The following is a 24574-nucleotide window of genomic DNA, read 5'->3' on the forward strand; positions in this document are numbered from 1 at the left end:
AAGAAAGAAGACACAATGGACAGGTGTTGAACCACTGTTGAAAAAGTTGGTGTTTGTTCTTACGCCTTCTTTCTTCTTTCTTGTAGTTTCACGTTGTAATTTCAAGCATGGATTACCAACACACCCAGCACTCAATTATTTAAAAAATAGAGGACACCATTTAAGAGTCATAACAAGTTTGCTTCGTGCAGGTACGATTCCTGTTATAAAAAAGAAAATCCAAGTACAGAGAGAAAAAAGTTATCTCTGAGTTGAAACATTAAATGTTTACGGCACATTAATTATTGTCCATACCTAGAAAGGGAAAACCAATCCAAGTCAGCTATGATAACATTTTTGTATGAACTGATGTTAATTTCTTAAATTCACTTGAACCAAGGCATCCTTTAAGAAAAACAGCTCTTGTAAGGCAAACAGGTTAGCTGTCACATTCTTTTTCTTTGCTAATGTTCCCATAAACATAAAAAACAATATGCAGCTCAACAGTGCTACCACTCATCTAGCATTTTTCACTTACAATTCAAGTGGCAATTGTCACCTGCCCAAAAAATAACTTGGAAGTAAGACATGTTGTACACATCACAATTCATACATATTCCCTTTTATTTTTGAGTATTTTGTGCTCCAGACTGGTGCAGTCTTTCAGGAAAGGTTGCTACAGTTAGTTGCACTCCCCATTTCGCAAACTATAATCACAAGCTAGACTAATAAATTTGGTTGGTACCAACAAGTAGCTGCTGCCATCGCAGTTTCTGCGAAGCATTAGAAAAAACTGTTGTAAATCGGTGTACCTCTTGAAATATCTAAACTGAGACTAAACACAAAACTGAAAACTGCATTACAACCAGCTGCTTTCTTCTCATGCAAGATAGTGCTCCATTTATGAATTGCTGCATGTGTAAATCCATTCTCCTGTTGACAAAGTACTAGTTCTTCAACTCACCAAGAAATGCTCATACTGATTCACAGTGCTTCTATAAACATAGCCGTATTTCACTATGTCACCTCAAGAGCATCATCTGCCTTAGAAATCAGAACAAGAATTTAGAATGCCATGGTTCAAGAGGTTCTAAATGATCACAGGGAGAGAGAAGCACAGCATTAGGCTACCTGGAGTTGCATACAGATTTTACAGCACTCAGCATGTGAACAGCAGCATCAGAACAAGCCAAACCACATATCTCCTACAGATGTTTCACACCGCTGATAAAGTATCAGTACATCACTCACCCTGATGATTAGCTGAAGATTATCAGGAGTACGGTCTTTGGACAACAACTCTGCAAGAAATTGGTCCAGTGCACTAAGGCTGCCTGCCACCAACTCTGAATGGTTATGTGCTTGGTCGCCACTTGCTGCATCATCAAACGCAATGGGAGGGCTTCGCACTGGCAATGGGTAGACTCGTGAAACAGCCATTGTCACAAGAGCAGATATTTCACTTGGAGGCAGAGGTGGGTCCAATTTGCTGGTAAACATGTAAGTCAAGAAATATGCCAGGCAAAATCTTTTGAACATATGAGAAAGCAGGTGGAACCAAAGCAAACAAAATATTTGGCTCTAGGAAAAAGGACTACAGTGTGCCTATTGACCACATATAAAACCCACTGCCATTTATCAACAGTCTTGCAGAGACTGACCATGTTCAAAGGTTGATGGCAGAGGCATTAACCTGTTCTCCTTAACTTTGCACATCTAGCTCTGTCCCATGCTGCAAAATTTATAAAACAATGGTCTATCCTAAAGTGAGCAAAGTAAAAAACTCCAATGGTTTTTTTTTCTTTTATAATTCTAAGCCTTCTTACTTTCTACTTTTACAAAATTTGCCATACATATGTATATGTATATGTATGGTGACCATGCATGCATGCGTAGATAATTTTTACATCAAGCGTATACTGGTGATTTCGAAGAATATTTGGCCCACTGCTTTACTGACGTTGCAATGTGCCTTAAACTGCAACTACTGTTGTTCAACACTTTACAAGTCACACAAGACCCCATGAGTAACATTTCATAGAAGCAGTCTATCAGGGCACAATGGCTAACAGTTGTGGCTAAACACGAATTAAGAGCAAGCGCAAAAAAATAAAAATGAAAAATTCCCGAATGTGCAAAACAGTGGCGGCAGTACCCATCTAGCAACACTGCTCAGGCCATTCGGTGTTGTATTCAAAGGAGCTCTTTTAGTTCGAACTCAGTTTTATTTGAACAAATTTCCAGTTCCCTTGGAATTTGAATTAACAAATTTCTACTGTATCTAAAGCACTGCCATCGAAGCTATGCACCCTGATGCAGCAAAGAGAGTTGGACAATCAATCGCACTCATAGCCAGGTGTGTTCTGCAGCAAGTATCACTAAACCATTCCATGCAACAGCCTATGAATGACACTAACAACAAAGTAGACTCATTCAATGTGACACTAAATTTGCCTTTCTAATAGTGATGGTAATTTTCATGTATTGACAATCAGCCAGAGGATACACAAGGCTAGCCAGAGCCATGAGAACTAGGGCCCTTGTTGTGGATGTGACAAGAATGGGATTCTCAGCCTTGAGCAACTGTTGCATCTCAGTAACCAGATCGCCTCTTGAGTAGAAGACATATTGCTCCTGAAGTTTGTCAGGGTGAACTGCATCTGCAATCATTTTCACGGTGCGGAGCATTGCATGCCGCACAGAGGGGTCCTGCAATAAGCAACCAATTTTTCGCATTGAAAGCCACTAAACTGCACAAGTCAGTACAAAGTCCCAAAGATTTTACAAGTACAGTGCAGTTAAGTTTTGTGCAAATATGCAACGAATAAGTGAATAAGGACGGAATGCATAGTTTGTTGATGATAAATAATTAGGCTTGTGCGAATAGTAAATTTTAGGTTTGAAGCAAATTCGAAGCGAATAGTGATTTAGGTCGAATAATTTCGAATCGAATTCGAATAGTATATATCACATATTGTAAAGAAAAATGACCATATCTGTCATGGCTCAACCAACCTGCACAACGTTTTTTTTTTTAATTGTAACAAGGCATGTGCAAATGTCATTCTTTTTGGTTCAAAGGAAGTGGAAGCAACTATGAATAGTAGCAGGATTTGGCTTTCGGTAGAATGAGAGTGATAACCTGTAAAATACGTTACGTATTCAATTTACTATAATTAGAGCATAGAAGCTGGTAAACAAGCTTTTAAACTTGAAAAATGATGAATCGATGTGAGGGCAATTTGTTCATTTAACCTTAAAGTGGGGCTTCGCGACAGTGCGGATTTTCTTTGGAAAGGTGTATTCAAGGTATAGCACCCCTCCACTGCAGTGAAACCACCTTTACAGAAGATTACAAACGGACCGTGCGGATTTTTCTTAGAAAGGTGTATTCACGGTATAACATACCTGCACTGCAGTGAAACCACATTTACAGGAGGGTTATAAGCGGACTAATATACACCTATTTGTTCATTTCGAATACTTCGAAATTTTCAATAATTTAAATTCGAATCGAAGCGAATTCGAATACTGTATTATTCGTTCGAATATTCGAAGTGCTCAAATATTCGCACAAGCCTAGAAATAATACATCAAAACAAGATAGCCCACTTTGACCAACTTACACTGTTAGCCTAAACTGAAAAACAAACAAAAGTGTGTCACACATCAGCATCATACATGGACACTATTTATTCACAGTTAATGGGGCAGTTCATACGCCTAGGCATGAAATCACGCATTCTTGGGTGACCATTTGGTTATCACCGCTTGGATACCATCAACAGGTGACTACACAAAGTCATAGTGCTTCCGGCTTCTGGTCACCATTATGCTCTTGTATACATGTACTCGTGCCGTTTCAGGCACTATGGTATAATCTTGGTGATATGATGACGGCTCATATGAATTTTGGGGTGATACAAATTTTTCTGTCATCCCGGCCAAGGCAGACTAGCCTAAAATGTACTGGAGTGCAGTTGTCGCGAAGCAGTTTTCACCCCGCAACTTTTTATACAAACGTATGCTGCCCCACAGATATAAACAGGCGTGGCCACAGAAGACACGGAAATCCTGCCGAAGCACGAGGAACTCAAGCGTGGGCATGAGTCCGGCACCACGGGTTTGGCTGGTTATCAGCATCGCCCATCAAATGCGTGTCATAACCTCTAAGATGGTGCGTGCGATCCTTGGAGGCCCTAAGGCACCCTCATGTGCCTTCGCTTCTAAATCACAGATAACGCTGGCTTCTTTTGCAAGGCGCTGACATATGATGCTGCGCTCAAGGCCGCATTGTTGCTCTGTGTTTATGCCTGCTAGCTTTGTGGTGGACGAGTACCCAGAGACGAAGCCGACAGAGTTGGCGAAGGAGCTAGGCATTGCAACCACACCTCTGCCAACTCATAAGATTTGCCCGAGGGAGATTCGCCAATTTTAAGCAATCCTTCCGATTTTACAGGCATGGTCATAAGGCTACCGAAAAACCACCCCAACCTGACAATGGAAAAAAAATAATAATAACCAAGAACAGCGGGTCTAAAATTTTCTGGCCTTGGTATATTACACGAGGAAAGCTTAGGTCACTTTCGCCACGGTAGACTGCTGTCATGCGGAAAAGTGAACCGACATTGTCAAGGGGTTATAACTGTCATGGGACACCACACTTTTGTCCCTTAATTGCCCATGCATGCATGCGCCGTATATATTTACATGTACAGGTGGCAAGTTGTCTTTTCATCCACTTTAAGTTCACATTTATATCGTAATTACTACAGACAATGTCCCCTATACTTTCCTTTACCTGATTGTCTGTTGGTTCTCATTAAGGCAACGTGACTAGCTGCTGGAGCATTTCCCCTTGTTTCGTTCAGAGTGCTGCCTGCAGTAGCTGAAGTTTTTGACAGTGCGTAAGAGGACATGATCTCATATGCTAAATGCTTTGAAATAGGTGGGCCATATATACTAGTGCAAGTTATATAACAATTGTTTCTTCGGAACATGTAAATACTGGGAGATAAGATTTATGGTGAGGCCTATAATGCAGAAAATTTGGCATGAACCATCAGTGGAAGTTCTCACAGCAAATGGCAAGTGACAGAGCCCATGAAAGATAGAAAGTTTACTGATGCTTTTATCATACTAAGTGCCAAGAATAAATAAAAATTGTTATGAACCTGAACAATTACTTCAGCTGCAAATCTAGGCTACCAAGCTTAACTAATAAAATTAACAAAAGTGATCACTTCCACAACACTTTTCCATCATACCTTCGATGCCTGGTAGAATTTTGCAGCACTTCTCAGAATGGGTGTTTCAATCCTTGTAGTCAAGATTGATGCTGGAGCTCGCATAGAAACATGGCCATAACTCAAGACAACTGTTGCCAAAAGCTTCTCATGATAACTGTCACCAGTAATATCCTGTATAGGAAGTAAAAGGCAATAGGTGAGACAGTGTTTGTGAAAAAGCGGTACCTGTAAACCCATAACAAACATTAGATATGGAACTTTATAAAGCAGCTAGGACATGACTTTCACAGTGATAGTAGTTTTCTTCTCAGAAACGTCGAGCACGAATTATGACAGGGACAAAGAGGGAGGGAACGCTCCGTCTTTGTCCCTGCCATAGTTCGCGCTCGACATTTCTAAGATTTACGTGTACCAACTAGCTCGTCTTTTGGTCTTACTGTAGTTTTCTTAATGAAATAACGTGGTAGCCTAGGCTTACATCAGGATTTTTCCACTAAACTTCTCATTCAAAAGCACAAGTGGATGTTCATTTTATGTAACACAAACATTGTTACTATAACCCCTTCAGGCTTTGTGCACACAATTGTTAATTCATGTCATAATAGTGAATCAAAGATAAAAGCACTGAAACTGTTAATCAAAATTTATCCTTACTTCTTGAAACGCTTCTGATTTGACCTGTGCTGCAAGTTTGAATATGTGTAAAGTGCTTTAGTAAAATTACATGGCTGAATGTTTGCTTATGGTGTCACAATGTCATCCTTAAGGGGACACAAAAGGTAAATAACAATTTATGTCAGAGTGAAAGCTCAATGTATGACAACATCTAAAACGGCAATATTATCAATAGCAGTGCCCTACTTACCGAGAAATTAAGCTAAATGTATCACACGACGCGCGCCACGAGTGGGACATTTTGGAAATGATCCCTATGACGTGAGAGCATCCGAATACAATTAATCACTAGTAATTAAACTAGCTGCAATAAAAAAAGGACCTTTCGTGCATCAAGAGACGTAATAAAATGCTGCTTGTTCGTTTGTGTTTGATTAATGGAAAAAAGAACCTCTTTGACGTTGCCAAGGGGAACGGCGCGAGTGACTCAAAGGTTCCGTTTTTGCCGAACTGCGCTTCGCCCGGCGCCCGGCTTTCGCTCACGCGGTCGCGTCTCAGCGGTAGTTTCGGTATCACGCACTGCCGCGTGTGTTTTGCACACTCGTGGAAGTCGCTCTGACAGAAAGTTCGACAAAATGCCGCATGCATGTGATGTTGCCGGATGCCCGAATGGTGCACGTCACCAGTGTACGCCGCCGCGCAGTAAAGGCAGGCAACGTTGGGCACGGCAACAGACTGCTTTCAGGTGGGCGATTTGAAGTGTGCCAACGCGATGCGGACCACTAAAACGTGATTTTATTTTAAAATAAGCACTTCCTTGGCACAAAAGTAGCCCTATGAAGTTTCTGGACTGCTATTTCAACAATCAACGTCGACTTAATATTTGTCTTTAGTGTCCCTTTAAGAAGGTTCATTTTTACTGTTGCTCTCAACAGAGTTTCACACAAGACAGACCTTCTCAAACTACATGGAAACCAGGGGTTCCATGAAGGGCAGTTCAGGGCATTGCGAGCAATCAGAACGAATGCAACCTGTTCCCGTTTTACAGCCATTAACCGCCGATTTATTGATTTAGACAACAACACTTGCGTTGCATTTTGCATTTAACGAAGCCATCCCACAAAGCATCCGTACATCAGTAGTCTGTGAGTAGCAAGAGACTCAAGCAATAGCAGTACTAGCGGCATTGAATACTTGTAGTTATAGTGTGCACCATGAAATTTATGCAATTAGTGCACCCACGGTGATGAAGTGTGCAGAGTGCTGGTAATTCATGCTTGCAAGCACAATTTTCAACATATACATGGAGATCAATTAGGAAATTCTGTAAGCTGAGAGACCAAAGACGATACTGGCGGTTTAAACATCATTAACAGGCACGTGCGGGGCATTATTCATGGCTCACGGCACATTTGTATTCCCGTGGCACAGTTTTTATACACTGATTCGTCACTGCACCAAGTCGGTTTTTGTAATAAAACGCTGTAATCAAAATGCACAACTTCAGCTTTGATACGCAGAAGCAGCATCAGCTGATGTGGGCTGAGGGCTACACAAGCACTTAGGCTGAGCCTTGCAACCAGTGTATCAATGACCATTTGCAGTGCAACTGACGCCCTTTTTTTTTGCAAGAAATAAAACAGGCTTTTGTAGGTATGGCACTCAGCTTGCGTGAAGACATTGCTTATGGCTAAAGCATGCAATACGTGTGTGGATTGCAGGCAATTTACAATTTGTGGAGTGGCTCAGGAGGGGGGAGGAGGAATCTGAATTCTATGCAATACCTAGAGTTCCACCGAGCCCCACATCAGCACCGATGGCTTTTGACATTAAAGATAACAGGCCAACAACTCATTATCCCACATTTTCCTTTTGCCAAAGGTACCTCAGCATAAAGAGGAAAGTTGGGGGTTCTGTGGCACTCTGGAGAAGCTGTCAGGGTTCCCCAAGGCCAGAAATGTCGAGAACCTCTGACATTATGGCATACTTTTCAAAGCAGCTAAATGGGTTCTTTCCAAAATGCCTTCATAATTTACGTTCCAGTCAACAGCTTTCACAGAGACCACATTCTATAAACTTGATAAAACTTTATGAATTACACTTAAGATGAGAGAAATGTGCTGAAATTAATGTAAACCTGCCCACTGGTATGCATGCTCATGTGAGCACAAGCACTCCCATCTTCAGAGCATGTTTTATAAAGAGTGAGATAGGGCAACAAGGGTTTCCTTACCTTCAGAAAGCTAAGAATTCCAGAATTCTTACGAAGATCATCTTTTGCTACCTGCTCCAGCTTTACTACCACAGCATCCAAGTGAGATGCTGCACACATACCTACTGCAAGAGCACAACCCTGAAAGCAAATGAATAAAAAAAAATGTGATAAAGGTCAAGGAACTAGAAAACAAACTATAATACCAAAATACAAGGAGTGCTCAAATGGTGGACATTTGTAATCGTATCGGATACAAATTACTGGGAAAAAAAGAAACCTTTGAATAGTCCGTCACCCACAAAGGTTTTTTTTTTTCTTTTTCTGAACAAAGTGAAATACTGTAAAGTTTGGGCTGCTTCTGTTTTGTCAATAGAAAACCACTTATTCAAATACATATTTTATAAATGCTTGTAATGCTTTTCACAAGTGTAAGTCCAGTCAACAGAGGAGCTTGTGCAACAGCAGCTTTCAGTTATCTGACACATTCTAACAATAAAAATAAAACAATAGCACATCATCAGATTACACATATTGAGTGCTGTGTGATACTACAGCATCCTACACAGCTTCAATGACATGGAAACACAGCGAGGTAATGAAAATAATAAACAGCCTTTTCTAAATCCAGACAACAGATTTGAAGGCTGCCTAAGACCGACAAATTCTTACTGAATGATATAAAATTACTGCTGGTGCCCCTGTGCAAAAATTGTAGCTGTCTTGCAGCATAACAATTGGAAAGCCTCTACTTGCATTCATCTTTCTCTTAAGACTCCATAAAGCCCTCTTATATTCGAACACAAACAAGGATCCAACAATTTTGAAGAGTAAACTCTTGAATTGTGTTCCAAAGACTATTTGATTCGTATGTGAAGCTTTTAATGCATGCACAGCCCAACAAAATACAAATTATTTGCAGCACACAGAACATGCAGATCTGTGAGGTCCTGCCCAAAAACTATGGAATATTCTAGTCTAATGACATCACACCGAACTGTGATCCCACAAAGGCACAGCTATAAAGACAAACATGGTATAAGCACTTTGCACAGCCCAAATTATTTGTTATAAAAGTAGCATTAAATTCCTTAACATAACTTTGGGCAAGGTGGCTTCGTGTTTACAGACTTTGTGGTGTAACACGTAGAAAATAAATGTTTACCTCTCTTTCCCGTGGGTGTACATGGTTGATATGCTCAAATATTTTGTCTAGAGCTCCATTTATAAACTGCTTGCTGCTCACTTTTTTCATAACTGCTCCAAGCAACTGTAGCAGCATGCACTGCAGAAAAATCAAGAATGATGAGAGACAAAGATAAAAAGTGTGCATAAGACAAATGCAAAATAAGTTAGCCACAGGCACACAGAAAAAAAAAGCATCAGTACACAAATGCACTTGCACAATGCTCCCAAAATGAAGTGAGACAATTTAGGGTTAAGTAATGCACATACTTTTGTTTCCACCATCTTCAGTTCGTGTCATATCGGCGTAATTTCAACTTTAACTGTGGCATCAGATCTAACATTACCTTTAGCGGCTAGATTCGTAGCGGCACGATGCAGTCACCTTGAATAATTGCACATACCAGTCCTCACACTAAAAGTTTTGATGTCGCGTCAGTCCTGAGCACTGTCCTGCAAAGGTGGTGCATGCCATCCATTATCTGCTACCTAGCCACACCTCTAAATCCATCCAACCTAAATTCACAGTCTTCAAAGGTTGTGGGTTCAGTCCCCCTTGGCGTTTTTTTTTTTTTCGCTCATTTCCCTTTATGTCATAAATACCACACTTCAAATTTTTTTAACAAGTGCACATAATGCCCCCCTACTTTCCTTGGATTCATTATCTGTTGGCTTTATTGGGTTGCGTCAAGCAAAAAAACAAGTCCATCGATCCATTTCCCTTCTTTCATTCGTTTCCCCTGTAAGCGATACAGTCAGATAATTTATTTGGCCAGCAAGCCTTGTGCAGGTGGAACGAAAGTGTTTGGATCATAATGGGTGATTTGCAGATGACAAGTTTCAAGCATTGCCTTTTTAGTGATTTGTGCGTGTGCAAGGTTTTTGCCTGCACCTTGAACTTTGCTGGGCCAGCGCAATATACTAGCATGTTTACGCTAACAGTAGGGCTGACCTGAAATGATGTGCTGGCATGTAGACCTCACATTTTGCTTTTTTTCCTTCATTAGGCACTGCAGTATGGTATGAATTCTAGAGTGCTATTGATAATTCAATCAAATTAGATGTTATCAGTCTGCAAAATGAACGAAAGAAAGGACATTGATGAAGGGCTTGTTTTCTTTGTTAGACACAACTTAATGAACCAACAGAAAATGAAGCCGAGGAACGTATAGGGGACATTACTTATGGTTAGGGGTGTGTGAATATCAAATTTTTCGAATACGAATCGAATACGAATATCCACCTTCGAATATCGAATCGACTATCGAATATCAAAGGAAAAATGAATCCACAGTAACGATATTTTATTTAAGATGTAGCTATTTGAAAAAAACAAAAACATTAACAGCCTGACTGGCCACACAACATACACTGCTATCTCCAAAACACAATGCACATCACAACACAAGCAAATATCACGGCACAATGAAAGTAATGACTAGATGTTATCATGAAGAAATATGAGTTGCTCCACATGATCAGGCAGCAGGCGCTCCCTTCTAACAGAGACAACCCCCCTGCCACTGAAAAGACACGCTCGCTTGGAACAGGAGTGGCTGGTATAGGGAGGTACATGGGGCAAAGCTTTGCCAGACTGGGTTATCTGAAGGTGCCTACAGTCGGCCACCAGTGTATTTCTTCAGAAGTGGTCCCGTATAGTGAACGAGTGGTAGTGCAGCACGTTACGGCCACATAATATTGAAAATGTACGGTTACATGATCGCCAACAGCGCTGCAGGTCGGAGATGCACCAGCAATAAATCATACATATTGGGGCGCTCGTCGCAGGCCGATATCGTGCCTCCATGTACTTACGACGTTTGTCGCTCCTCTCGGCAAAGTTTTAAGCTATACAAACGCAGCAGAAATGTGGAAATCGAGTTATCTTATGCATAATAATCGAATCGCATATTTGAATTTTTCGAATATTCGAAGTTAGCGAATATTCGAAACTTTTCGAATACACGATTTCCGAATCGAATACGAATATTTCGAATGTAATATTTGACGAATATTCGAAACTTTCGAATATTCGCACACCCCTACTTATGGTCTTTTGACTGTAGTGTAGTAATTCTGACATAAATGTGAAGGAATTAAAGTGGCCGAAAAGATAACTTGCTGCCGATAGGGACCAGGCCTGCAACCTTCAGATAACATGTCCGATTCTCTACAGATTGAGCTACAGCGGTGGTCATCCTCCCATCCACTTTACTGGGTATTTCGGTGCGCGTAATCCTGGGAGTGTTAGCAGCGCTGCTCATAAAAAAAATTTTCCACACTCGCTGTCATGGCTACGAGCAGCTGTCGTAGCTGAAATGGTAGAGCATCGAATGCGTTATCCGAAAGTTGCAGGTTCGATCACTGCCGGAGGCAAGTTGATTTTCTTCCACCTGAACTCCTACACATTTACGTCATACACTCAAACCTCATTATAACAAAGTCTCATCTGCCACGAAAATAACTTCGTTATATCCGAAAATTCGTTATAAGCGTTTATTTGTAACACTGTAGCTATTACAAGACTATTCTTCATTTACTTCATTATAACCGATAATTCGTTATATCCATGTTCGTTATAACGAGGTTTGAGTGTATTTACTACTCTACAGAAGACTACAAGTAATGTCCCCTATACTTTCCTTGGCTTCATTGTGTGTTGGTTTCATTATGTTGTGTCTAACAGTTTGTAAAATGCAGCACAGCTTCACACGAGCCAGGAGACTGGTTACATCATGAAAATATGAAGTAGTGCTCCCAAAGTATAACACATCATTATACTACAGGAGCATCATGCAGATGAAGGCCAATGACCATTAGCCAAAAGCTGGTCAGACGACACCAAATCAGCCTTCAGCCAAGGTGGTTTATCAAGTAAGGCATTGTGTGGTTAAAGCATGAAGTGGCAGGTTCAGTTCCCAGCTATGATAGCCATATTTCAATGGGAGCAAAATATGAAAAACACTTGTGTACTTAGATTTAAAGGGGCCCTGCGAACTTTTCCAAGTAACCATCGAATGGCTTCATTAAAGGAGTTTATTGCCTCATGAGTCAACTGCAGGAAAAATTTTTAGAATCCGTCAAGTACGAGCGGAGTTAGAGATTTGTCGCATGCTGTAATTGCTTTCTCTCTTCTCTCGTCCTGACGAGCGCACTGGAAGCCGAAGCTAAGCAGGGAGGGATATCACGGGGAAAAGAAGTTACGTAATGCATGCATCATGACCTTGAAACATTTTTTTTTTCCTTCAAATGTGTGGCTTACTTTCAGTGTGATCGCGAGCGCACACGCGGGCACGTGGCGGCCTTTCACGGCGGCCACGATAACTATGCAGCTCACGATGCTCAAATCAGCCAATGCCCATGAATTTGGGTATATGGTGCAGTCATTTGGGTATATGGCATCATTTGTAGAGAGAAGAGGGAACAGTTTCTAGCTGATATTGAGAATTAATTGTAAATTCCAGGCCGCGTGCTGCACTACAACGTTTGGCTCAGATGTTCTCAGGAGCCTTGACTACTGATCGGCAGCGTTTTCTGACCATGCTGAAAAAGTCCCAGGTGGATGAAATATCTGGAGTCCTCCTCTATGGTGTGTCCCATGATCTTATCATGCTTTCGCCATGTGAAACCCCAAAATGAATTTTTTGTGTACTGTCCCTTCCATTATTTATCTTGAACATCTGCAGGTTCAACAGGGTTCTTGTCCTTTGTTGTCATTTTTCTGGGGAACTCAAGAGCTTCTCTAGCTATCCCTCCCCTCTTGTTCCATTGAGTGCTCAATGCACTATGCCAGTGGAATGGTCACAGCACAAATTATGTGAGGTAACATGTAACCATCACAACTATAATCTACGTAATGCACCAAACGCTTCCTTTATGTCCAAAACCATGCTACACTTGTAAGAATGGCAGACTGGGCTTGTTAGTTTAATGTATTTGAAGTTTAAGGCGCGAATAAGACACGGACAAAGATAAGGAACACACACACGGAGCGCCACGCAACTGTGGTGCTGGGATTGGAAACACTTAGAAGAGAGCCCGATGAACTAGAAATATACGATGTAAGAATGGCAGACTGGGCTTGATGGTTTAACATATTTGAAGTTTAAGGCGCGAATAAGACACGGACGAAGATAAGGAACACACACACGGAGCGCCACACAACTGTGCTGCTGGGATTGGAGACACTTAAAAGAGAGCCCGATGAACTAAAAATATACGATGTAAGAATGGCAGACTGGGCTTATTGGTTTAACACATTTGAAGTTTAAGGAGCGAATAAGACATGGACGAAGATAAGGAACACACACACGGAGCGCCACGCAACTGGGGTGCTGGGATTGGAAACACTTAGAAGAGAGCCCGATGAACTAGAGATATACGATGTAAGAATGGCAGACTGGGCTTGTTGGTTTAACATATTTGAAGTTTAAGGCGCGAATAAGACACGGACGAAGTTAAGGAACACACACACGGAGCGCCACGCAACTGTGGTGCTGGGATTGGAAACACTTAGAAGAGAGCCCGATGAACTAAAAATATACGATGTAAGAATGGCAGACTGGGCTTATTGGTTTAACATATTTGAAGTTTAAGGCGCGAATAAGAAATGGACGAAGATAAGGAACACACACACGGAGCGCCACGCAACTGTGGTGCTGGGATTGGAAACACTTAGAAGAGAGCCCGATGAACTAGAAATATACGATGTAAGAATGGCAGACTGGGCTTGTTGGTTTAACATATTTGAAGTTTAAGGCGCGAATAAGACACGGACGAAGTTAAGGAACACACACACGGAGCGCCACGCAACTGTGGTGCTGGGATTGGAAACACTTAGAAGAGAGCCCGATGAACTAGAAATATACGATGTAAGAATGGCAGACTGGGCTTGTTGGTTTAACATATTTGAAGTTTAAGGCGCGAATAAGACACGGACGAAGATAAGGAACACGCACACGGAGCGCCACGCAACTGCGGTGCTGGGATTGGAAACGCTTGGAAGAGAGCCCGATGAACTAGAAATATAGGATGTAAGAATGGCAGACTGGGCTTATTGGTTTAACATATTTGAAGTTTAAGGCGCGAATAAGACACGGACGAAGATAAGGAACACACACACGGAGCGCCACGCAACTGGGGTGCTGGGATTGGAAACAGAAGAGAGCCCGATGAACTAGAAATATAGGATGTAAGAATGGCAGACTGGGCTTGTTGGTTTAACGTATTTGAAGTTTAAGGTGCGAATAAGACACGGACGAAGATAAGGAACACACACACGGAGCGCCACGCAACTGTGGTGCTGGGATTGGAAACACTTAGAAGAGAGCCCGATGAACTAAAAATATACGATGTAAGAATGGCAGACTGGGCTTATTGGTTTAACACATTTGAAGTTTAAGGCGCGAATAAGACACGGACGAAGTTAAGGAACACACACACGGAGCGCCACGCAACTGTGGTGCTGGGATTGGAAACGCTTGGAAGAGAGCCCGATGAACAAGAAATATACGATGTAAGAATGGCAGACTGGGCTTGTTGGTTTAACATATTTGAAGTTTAAGGCGCGAATAAGACACGGACGAAGATAAGGAACACACACACGGAGCGCCACGCAACTGGGGTGCTGGGATTGGAAACACTTAGAAGAGAGCCCGATGAACTAGAAATATAGGATGTAAGAATGGCAGACTGGGCTTGTTGGTTTAACATATTTGAAGTTTAAGGCGCGAATAAGACACGGACGAAGACAAGGAACACACACACGGAGCGCCACGCAACTGTGGTGCTGGGATTGGAAACACTTAGAAGAGAGCCCGATGAACTAGAAATATACGATGTAAGAATGGCAGACTGGGCTTGTTGGTTTAACATATTTGAAGTTTAAGGCGCGAATAAGACACGGACGAAGATAAGGAACACGCACACGGAGCGCCACGCAACTGGGGTGCTGGGATTGGAAACACTTAGCAGAGAGCCCGATGAACTAGAAATATACGATGTAAGAATGGCAGACTGGGCTTATTGGTTTAACATATTTGAAGTTTAAGGTGCGAATAAGACACGGACGAAGATAAGGAACACACACACGGAGCGCCACGCAACTGTGGTGCTGGGATTGGAAACACTTAGAAGAGAGCCCGATGAACTAGAAATATACGATGTAAGAATGGCAGACTGGGCTTGCTAGTTTAACATATCTGAAGTTTAAGGCGCGAATAAGACACGGACGAAGATAAGGAACACACACACGGAGCGCCACGCAACTGTGGTGCTGGGATTGGAAACGCTTAGAAGAGAGCCCGATGAACAAGAAATATACGATGTAAGAATGGTAGACTGGGCTTGTTGGTTTAACATATTTGAAGTTTAAGGCGCGAATAAGACACGGACGAAGATAAGGAACATGCACACGGAGCGCCACGCAACTGGGGTGCTGGGATTGGAAACACTTAGCAGAGAGCCCGATGAACTAGAAATATACGATGTAAGAATGGCAGACTGGGCTTGTTGGTTTAACATATTTGAAGTTTAAGGTGCGAATAAGACACGGACGAAGTTAAGGAACACACACACGGAGCGCCACGCAACTGTGGTGCTGGGATTGGAAACACTTAGAAGAGAGCCCGATGAACTAGAAATATAGGATGTAAGAATGGCAGACTGGGCTTATTGGTTTAACATATTTGAAGTTTAAGGTGCGAATAAGACACGGACGAAGATAAGCAACACACACGGAGCGCCACGCAACTGTGGTGCTGGGATTGGAAACACTTAGAAGAGAGCCCGATGAACTAAAAATATACGATGTAAGAATGGCAGACTGGGCTTATTGGTTTAACACATTTGAAGTTTAAGGCGCGAATAAGACACGGACGAAGATAAGGAACACACACACAGAGCGCCACGCAACTGGGGTGCTAGGATTGGAAACAGAAGAGAGCCCGATGAACTAGAAATATAGGATGTAAGAATGGCAGACTGGGCTTGTTGGTTTAACATATTTGAAGTTTAAGGTGCGAATAAGACACGGACGAAGATAAGCAACACACACGGAGCGCCACGCAACTGTGGTGCTGGGATTGGAAACACTTAGAAGAGAGCCCGATGAACTAAAAATATACGATGTAAGAATGGCAGATTGGTTTAACACATTTGAAGTTTAAGGCGCGAATAAGACACGGACGAAGATAAGGAACACACACACAGAGCGCCACGCAACTGGGGTGCTAGGATTGGAAACAGAAGAGAGCCCGATGAACTAGAAATATAGGATGTAAGAATGGCAGACTGGGCTTGTTGGTTTAACATATTTGAAGTTTAAGGTGCGAATAAGACACGGACGAAGCTAAGGAACACACACACGGAGCGCCACGCAACTGTGGTGCTGGGATTGGAAACACTTAGAAGAGAGCCCGATGAACTAAAAATATACGATGTAAGAATGGCAGACTGGGCTTATTGGTTTAACACATTTGAAGTTTAAGGCGCGAATAAGACACGGACGAAGTTAAGGAACACACACACAGAGCGCCACGCAACTGTGGTGCTGGGATTGGAAACACTTAGAAGAGAGCCCGATGAACTAGAAATATACGATGTAAGAATGGCAGACTGGGCTTGCTAGTTTAACATATCTGAAGTTTAAGGCGCGAATAAGACACGGACGAAGATAAGGAACACACACACGGAGCGCCACGCAACTGTGGTGCTGGGATTGGAAACGCTTGGAAGAGAGCCCGATGAACAAGAAATAAACGATGTAAGAATGGTAGACTGGGCTTGTTGGTTTAACATATTTGAAGTTTAAGGCGCGAATAAGACACGGACGAAGATAAGGAACATGCACACGGAGCGCCACGCAACTGGGGTGCTGGGATTGGAAACACTTAGCAGAGAGCCCGATGAACTAGAAATATACGATGTAAGAATGGCAGACTGGGCTTGTTGGTTTAACATATTTGAAGTTTAAGGTGCGAATAAGACACGGACGAAGTTAAGGAACACACACACGGAGCGCCACGCAACTGTGGTGCTGGGATTGGAAACACTTAGAAGAGAGCCCGATGAACAATATACGATGTAAGAATGGCAGACTGGGCTTGTTGGTTTAACACATTTGAAGTTTAAGGTGCGAATAAGACACGGACGAAGATAAGGAACACACACACGGAGCGCCACGCAACTGGGGTGCTGGGATTGGAAACACTTAGAAGAGAGCCCGATGAACTAAAAATATACGATGTAAGAATGGCAGACTGGGCTTGTTGGTTTAACATATTTGAAGTTTAAGGTGCGAATAAGACACGGACGAAGTTAAGGAACACACACACGGAGCGCCACGCAACTGGGGTGCTGGGATTGGAAACACTTAGAAGAGAGCCCGATGAACTAAAAATATACTATGTAAGAATGGCAGACTGGGCTTGTTGGTTTAACATATTTGAAGTTTAAGGTGCGAATAAGACATGGACGAAGCTAAGGAACACACACACGGAGCGCCACGCAACTGTGGTGCTGGGATTGGAAACGCTTGGAAGAGAGCCCGATGAACAAGAAATATACGATGTAAGAATGGCAGACTGGGCTTCTTGGTTTAACATATTTGAAGTTTAAGGCGCGAATAAGACACGGACGAAGATAAGGAACACACACACACGGAGCGCCATGCAACTGTGGTGCTGGGATTGGAGTAGAAGAAAGAGAGTAGATGAAAGCAGAGTGGATCGGAGAACAAACAGGGGTTGCCAATGTCCTTGTTGACATCGAAGGGGTACCGACACAAAAATTTTGGGTTGGCGTTTTTTTGATGCAATAAGTTGCTGGGGCCCTATTAGTCATAACACGTCACATCGCTTACTGCAGCGCACGACAGGTAATATTAAAGTCTGTTTATTACCTATCAATCTCAGTTTCGGTTTAGGAGAGCTCCGAAAACGACAAGCCGCCAGGTGCAACTAAACCCCATCTAGCGTCGTACCTCCATCTGCCGTAACACCATCTGCCTGCGTCGTCTACTGGCGTTCTTTATCCTGCCCCATGTGCTGCGCCGTCATTGTCGTCATCATTGTTGTCTGTTGGCAACGACTTACTTGAGGCTTCCACACTTTCCTCATGTGCACCACGGGCACGAACTTGCGAGCAGCTGCTGAATAGTAGCCCACTGGCGCAAGCACGGCAAAAGCACAATGGCGACTGTGACATCATCATACTAGTCATCGGAAGACTGTGGTCACCTTCAGGTCACTTTAGATGATGTCAATGTCGCGAGGTGCGGTGTACAGCGTCAGACCGTGCACACGAAATCCAAAATTCATATAAATTACCTCCCAAGCCATATTCACTGTTTAGGTTTGGTAGATGATACATGCGTGTTCATGGGAATCGATTCCACAGACTATCTTGGCAGTGAAATTTTGTGTCAGTACCCATTAAGAAAAAAAAATGGACCTGGGCAGGTCATGTAATACGTATGACAGATAACCGATGGCCAGTGAGAGCTATCGAATGGATATCAAGGGATAGGAAACACAGGCAATGGTGGCAGAGAGTTATAGGCAGTGTGATTAAATTAGGAACTTGTAGGCATTTAATGGAATTGGAATCAGCTCGTGCAGGACAAGGTAAATTGGAGATTACTGGGAGAGCCTTTAATCTGCAGTGGACATAAAATACGCTAATAATGATTTAATGATGATGACAACTCCTTTCACTATCAAAAAATACCTTTTTGTGCAACTCGGGCATATTTGGAATATATGGAAGGCAGCATTTTGCATAGCTAATACTCTTTCACTGACCTTATCATCTGGGTATGCACTATACAGGCTAAGTTGCGCCTGCATAGCCTTTCCCAATGACAGAGTCCATTCTTCTTTGTCCACTTCCACAAAGCATCTCTGGGTCAGGTCCAAAATCTGCTCTCGCCAAGCCTCCCTGTCCAGACCATTTTCTGGGTTATCAATAGCACCTGGACACAAGGGTCGCAAGATGCTGTTAGTAGTTAGCTCTGGCACAGTAAACATCTCAAATTGAAAGAAAAAAAAACATGAATATTGTGTAATACATATTAAAATTATATTGATGCCTTAAGTATTAAACCACCAGGCTACAGAGCCTTCTGCGAAGAGCGGTTATGAGCCTTGTTATGATGCGAGGTCCTTGAACCTTGCACGTGTCATCCAATGTTGCATTGTGGTAATGCCAGATGTGTGTCTAGATGTCTGCCTTTTCGCCAAGAGGTTTCAAGGAGCCCCGACTGTATGCCAGATCCCAAACGCCTTTTGTGAAAAGAAGACCCAGTGTGTATATTACATGAAGGGAGGACAAACTGCATTTAAAACTGCTGTTAGCTACCCGCTTTGCATGCCCACATATGCATGTTAATGCTTGAATGACTTTCTGTCCAGATGCTTATGCTTAGTAATAGTACATAAACTGTGCTCTCTGTCTGTATTCAGTATCTTCAATATATTGGAAGCCTAGGTAATCACACCTATAACAATATAGCACCTTGAAAAATTTTCACATTGCCACGCGAACAGTTTCAAAGAATCTATAACACTCCTATGAAGCCATTTTAAATCAGATTAAAAATACCAACCAGAAAATGCAGACTTCTAAGGCATAATTTAATGCACAGTTCCTACTGGAATCATTGGGACTTGGTGGTACATAAATGAGCATGTAATTGTGCCTGAATGGCACATAGAAAATGGTAGGAACTTGAAAGTCTGTTGCATCCAGGACATGTATTACGTCCTATGTTACTGCTGTCATTTTTCATGAAATGGCTTACACTCTCAACGAATTTTTTTTATCTTTATGTCAACAACAGTACTGATAATTGCCTCTTTGATCTAGTAGTGTTACCATGGCAGAACTCTATGAACACCAAAAAAATTGCTCTCTTTTTTATCTGTTGTCACTAGAGTGCTGGGCATTTTTACAGAACATGGTAAGGCATGTTTTGAAGCAATGACATAAAACAGTTTTCCATCAAAAAAGCCTTGCGGAATTTATAAGAAAGCTACCGCTTCACACGATTGTGCTGTTAAGTCGTATCAATGGAACCTCAATCAGTACACCTGCTGCTTCTCTTGCCACAATTTTTTTTTGCACACATTTCTGATGTGGAACTACTTTTCAATATGTCAGTGACTTTGTTAGGGCTTCGTGATAAAGTTTGTGCAGTGTTCACAATTGTGCGAAGAACAAGGAAAGTACACTGGACATGCACAGTCTATGTACAATGTGTCAACGAAAAAAATGTTGCTTGTATTTGTAAATACATTCGAACACACTTTGTTAATACCAGTTTCAACATATCAGATATAACAATGAGCAGCCACCACACCATGAACTTTTTTTATGTCTTCTATCGTGAAATTAAAGTCCTTACTACAACGTTCCCATGCAGATTATCGCTTATAACATTAGATCTGGGTACTGGGTATCTGTGCAGAAAGGAAATGGAACACATGGAAAAAACATGGCTCATCCTTCTGTCATAGGAATCGGTATAACACGAAAGCGAAACGTGTCTTCACAGACGTAGTTGAGCATTTGTTGTGCATTCTTTCACCCCAAGCGCGAAGGAATGAATGCTACAGCAACAAATTATAATGTCACGCGAAGAACAGCAAGGAGCTCGAAACTTGCAACGCGCTGCTCAAGCAGAAAGGGTGCACGAAACAAACATACGCAGGATGAGCGTGAACTGTCACAGTTGTAACTTATTTCTGTGTGAGCAGCACAATCCTTTCGCAAAAGCGGCCGCTGCGATGAGCGAAGTGACCTTTGTGCTCTCAGTGCAAACTTGCGGTGAGAGCGCAAGGCGTACACACCACAGTCATCATGAGATAAGCCCGTGAACGAGCGACCACGCCCTGTATAGGCGCGCGCTCTTCGAGCCCTTCGCGCCATCTCGCTAGTGGTAAGGAAAACACGCTGAAGTGCCACCGATCTCCGAGTACTGCTATCGGTAAATGGTGTATAATAAATAGCTCACCGTTAGCATGGCAAAGAACATGCCATCTGTGGCCGAATCGTTTCGCGCCCCGCGCTGCGGAGCGAGGGGTCGTAAGTTCGACTCTTGGTGACGGAACTTTTTCTTCTGGTTTTTTTCCTTTGCCAACTGTTAGTCTTTATATTTTACAATGCCATATCCACGACGAAAATACGTCAGTAGAGCCATGGTGGACCCCGGCATAAAACACTCTCGTGTTAAAAGAAACTATGTGACCTCCTTGCACCGATCTGTATACCACATGCACCAAGCCAGTTTTCCAGCCTTCTCAGCACTGTTAGCCTAAAGCGCTGGTCTCCCGTCTCCCTTCCACCCGTATGAACACAAATGGATTACACAGTCAATATTATCGCACCGTGCGAGCGTGTGGATGACGAAGGAAAGGAGTGCAAAGGTAAGCTGAGAAGGGTGGTGGCTAACACATGCGCCGTGATGGTGGGAGAGAGGGGAGGAATGCATGCAGTGGGGGTTTGCAGGCGACCACGTGTCTCCTAGTGCGACTAAGTGCATAAGTAGGCCATGCATCTTATCCTGCAGATAATCTGTGGCATCTGTGGCAGGTGCAAAGGCTGGGTGAGCTGACATGGCTCATGGATTCCAGTCTTTGAAAAGCTGGCCACCACCACTTGTTGCGTATGAGTGACAGGCACGAGCAGAATGGCTGTTAGTCAATGATGTATAGTGGGAAAAGCTGTGTATTCATGTTATGCATGAAGCAAGTCAAAAGTATAAGGGAAGATGCATCTGCCACCCCACTATTATAGAAACAGTAGCACCACTGTACCCATTTTTTTGTCTTTTTTCTTTTTAATACAACCTGGTTCAACAATCATCGTTCATAAAGAAATTTTCATGGCACCAGAATATTATTAAAAGTGGCTTTGTCTATACTACTACACAAAATTATTCCAGCATGACTTTCTGTGAGAAGGAATGTGAACTGTATACATCCATAAATTTAACTTACACAATGGACCCTTTTCATAATTCACAAGTGCACTTCTCTGCCCTGCACATTCAACCAACTAATGGTGGCAACTGTCATGATTCAAATGCAGACAAGGTTCTAGCAGCACGTGCTAGGGTTTGTCTTTTATGCATGTTTATATCCTGAGAGCCTAGTCTACAGTTTCCACATTACGCAAGTAAAGTGTGTTTGTACATGCTGTTGGCAGAAATTACCACACTGCCTCTACTTGGGCAAACTGCATTGCAGAAAAGCTAGCTTTACAGCTATAAATAGAGCCCATTATTATTTTGATAACAATTATATGAACATGGTGGTTTTTGCAGTTGCCATTGGCAACACCATTCTCATCATGTTCCGTATAAAGTCCAAATCGGTAACATCGCCCTGCGCATCGCACGTTCTATGCGCGAGTAATAAAAGCGTGCGAGTGCTGGTGATGAACGTGGCTAAAGCAGAGATGAAACGAGCTGGCCATCTCCGTTGTACAAAGGGCGCATGCGATAACATTGCCCCAAGTGCAAGGCCTGCCATCGATGGCTCCTCAAGCCGAGAGGAAACTCCACGCCCAACGAAAGCGGGGCGAGGAGTATGAAGGAGCATTAAGAGGCGCCAGTGGTGGCAGTAGCAAGGGGGGCTGCGTCGTTTCAGCAGCAACTGCGAACTTTCATCAAAAGGGCACAGTCACGAGCACCGGCTCACTATCTTCACTCCCTTCACTATCTCGGCAGACATCAGTAGACGGCACATGCATATATCCCTGTACGTGCTGTGCTCTCACCGCTTACTTTGCGTTAAAGGAGTACTGACACAATTTTGAGACATCGCAAAAGGGACATTTTTCGTTTCCTTGGTATGCAGTGTCAACGCTGTTTACACACCGGAGTCTGAGAACACGTATAAAATATTTTAATTCGACTTTGAAGTTTTCGTCGCTGAGCATCTGCAAGCCAGCCCCATTGCAATGGACGTTATCCCGACGAGTCAAGACAGTTCCCCCGAGTTTGCGAGTTCTGCGTCCTGCTTGCAGCCTAAATCGCAGAAATCACTGTCAGGGTCACTGGACGACAATTCAATCATCGTTGTTTATGTGCACCACGAGCAGATGACGGATTTGCCGCTAGTACGTCGCGAATTTCTGTATCCCCGTGACGTCACACTGAAACGTCACTGAGAAGCCGCCCCCTCGATATCGAAACCAAGAGTGTCTTTTTAAGGTAGCGGTAATTGAAATATATACGATGCATTCCCAGGAACCACAATACTCGTAGGTTTCTCAACACCAGAATTTTTATTTAGAGCAACAATCCGAAAATTTTTAAAATTCGTGTCAGTACGTCTTTAAAATGACAGATAGCACGAAAACCACTTCGCTCCCTGGAGCAGCTATAGTCCGTAACACCAGAGTTCTGTACAGTTATGCAATATCTGATCCAAAAGAGTTAGCTGCTAGCCTTAATTTGTATAAGATTACAAATTGCTGCTATCGCAATGAATGCGATAGCAACACTGTCCTTGTGGCAAAACTGATTTTTTTCTTTAATACAGTAAACTCTCGTTAAACGGAACCTGAAGGGACCAAGAAAATGTGTTCCATTTAACAGGAGTTCCATTTACTGAGAGATGAACAGGGGTGCAGAATCCAAGTATGAAACCAATCGTGTTAGATGCAGTTGTTTCGTTTAAGCAGCAGTTCCGTTAACAGATTTCCGTTTACTGAGAGTCTACTGTACAGTCTTACACAGAATATCAGCTTGTGGAATTATTTTTATGGGCCTGAACCATCCCTCATTTCAATCCTTAAAATGATATGCACCTGATAATTTCATGTCATATATGAAAAGACTCACTCTCGCACAGACGCACTACTTGGCAGTGGAAACATGCTGCATAGCACGGGACATAACTTGCGCTCCCTTTACTTCATGCAAAACATACTGCTTACAAGAATGCATACTACTTTCTAAACCAGTGATGTGCTTCTGGTTCCAGCTGATGACCTTACTCGAGTGCAAAGGTGCATTTACAAAGTCTCATAGACCAAAAGAAAGCTTAATTTTTTTAGGTTGTGCTACAGCCAATTCTAGCTGAGTTTTTTAACTGTCAACCTTACGGCTCAATGATTTAGACAATTTCATAACAAAAAAATTGAATCGTACAGCTGAGAACACTGTGTTCTGATCAACACAAGTTTTGTGGAATGTAACATACCTTATCTTGAACTGCACAAGAAGGGAATTAAAAGGGCACTAAAAGGCTAGGATGGTAGGGTTAAGGCTTTGGAATGTAGAGGCAACTGTCACTGAGTTCAGAGATTTGGTATGGCCGAATTTCTAACA

At 42.6% G+C, this 24574-nt stretch overlaps 1 protein-coding gene across 1 annotated transcript in view; it reads right to left on the reverse strand.

Annotated features, from left to right (window-relative positions):
* The window catches only part of LOC119371990 (maestro heat-like repeat-containing protein family member 1), a 169441-nt gene that overhangs the window by 102198 nt on the left and 42669 nt on the right, over positions 1-24574 (reverse strand). Inside the window, exons 17-22 of the mRNA XM_037642438.2 lie at positions 19041-19210; positions 9221-9340; positions 8077-8196; positions 5247-5399; positions 2486-2688; positions 1231-1468 (exon numbers count right to left, since the gene is read on the reverse strand). Coding sequence (XP_037498366.1) covers positions 1231-1468; positions 2486-2688; positions 5247-5399; positions 8077-8196; positions 9221-9340; positions 19041-19210 — 1004 coding nt within the window. The remainder of the gene's footprint in view (positions 1-1230; positions 1469-2485; positions 2689-5246; positions 5400-8076; positions 8197-9220; positions 9341-19040; positions 19211-24574) is intronic.

This window comes from Rhipicephalus sanguineus, chromosome 1 (assembly GCF_013339695.2).
Source record: "Rhipicephalus sanguineus isolate Rsan-2018 chromosome 1, BIME_Rsan_1.4, whole genome shotgun sequence".
NCBI classification, from domain to species: Eukaryota; Metazoa; Arthropoda; class Arachnida; order Ixodida; family Ixodidae; genus Rhipicephalus; species Rhipicephalus sanguineus.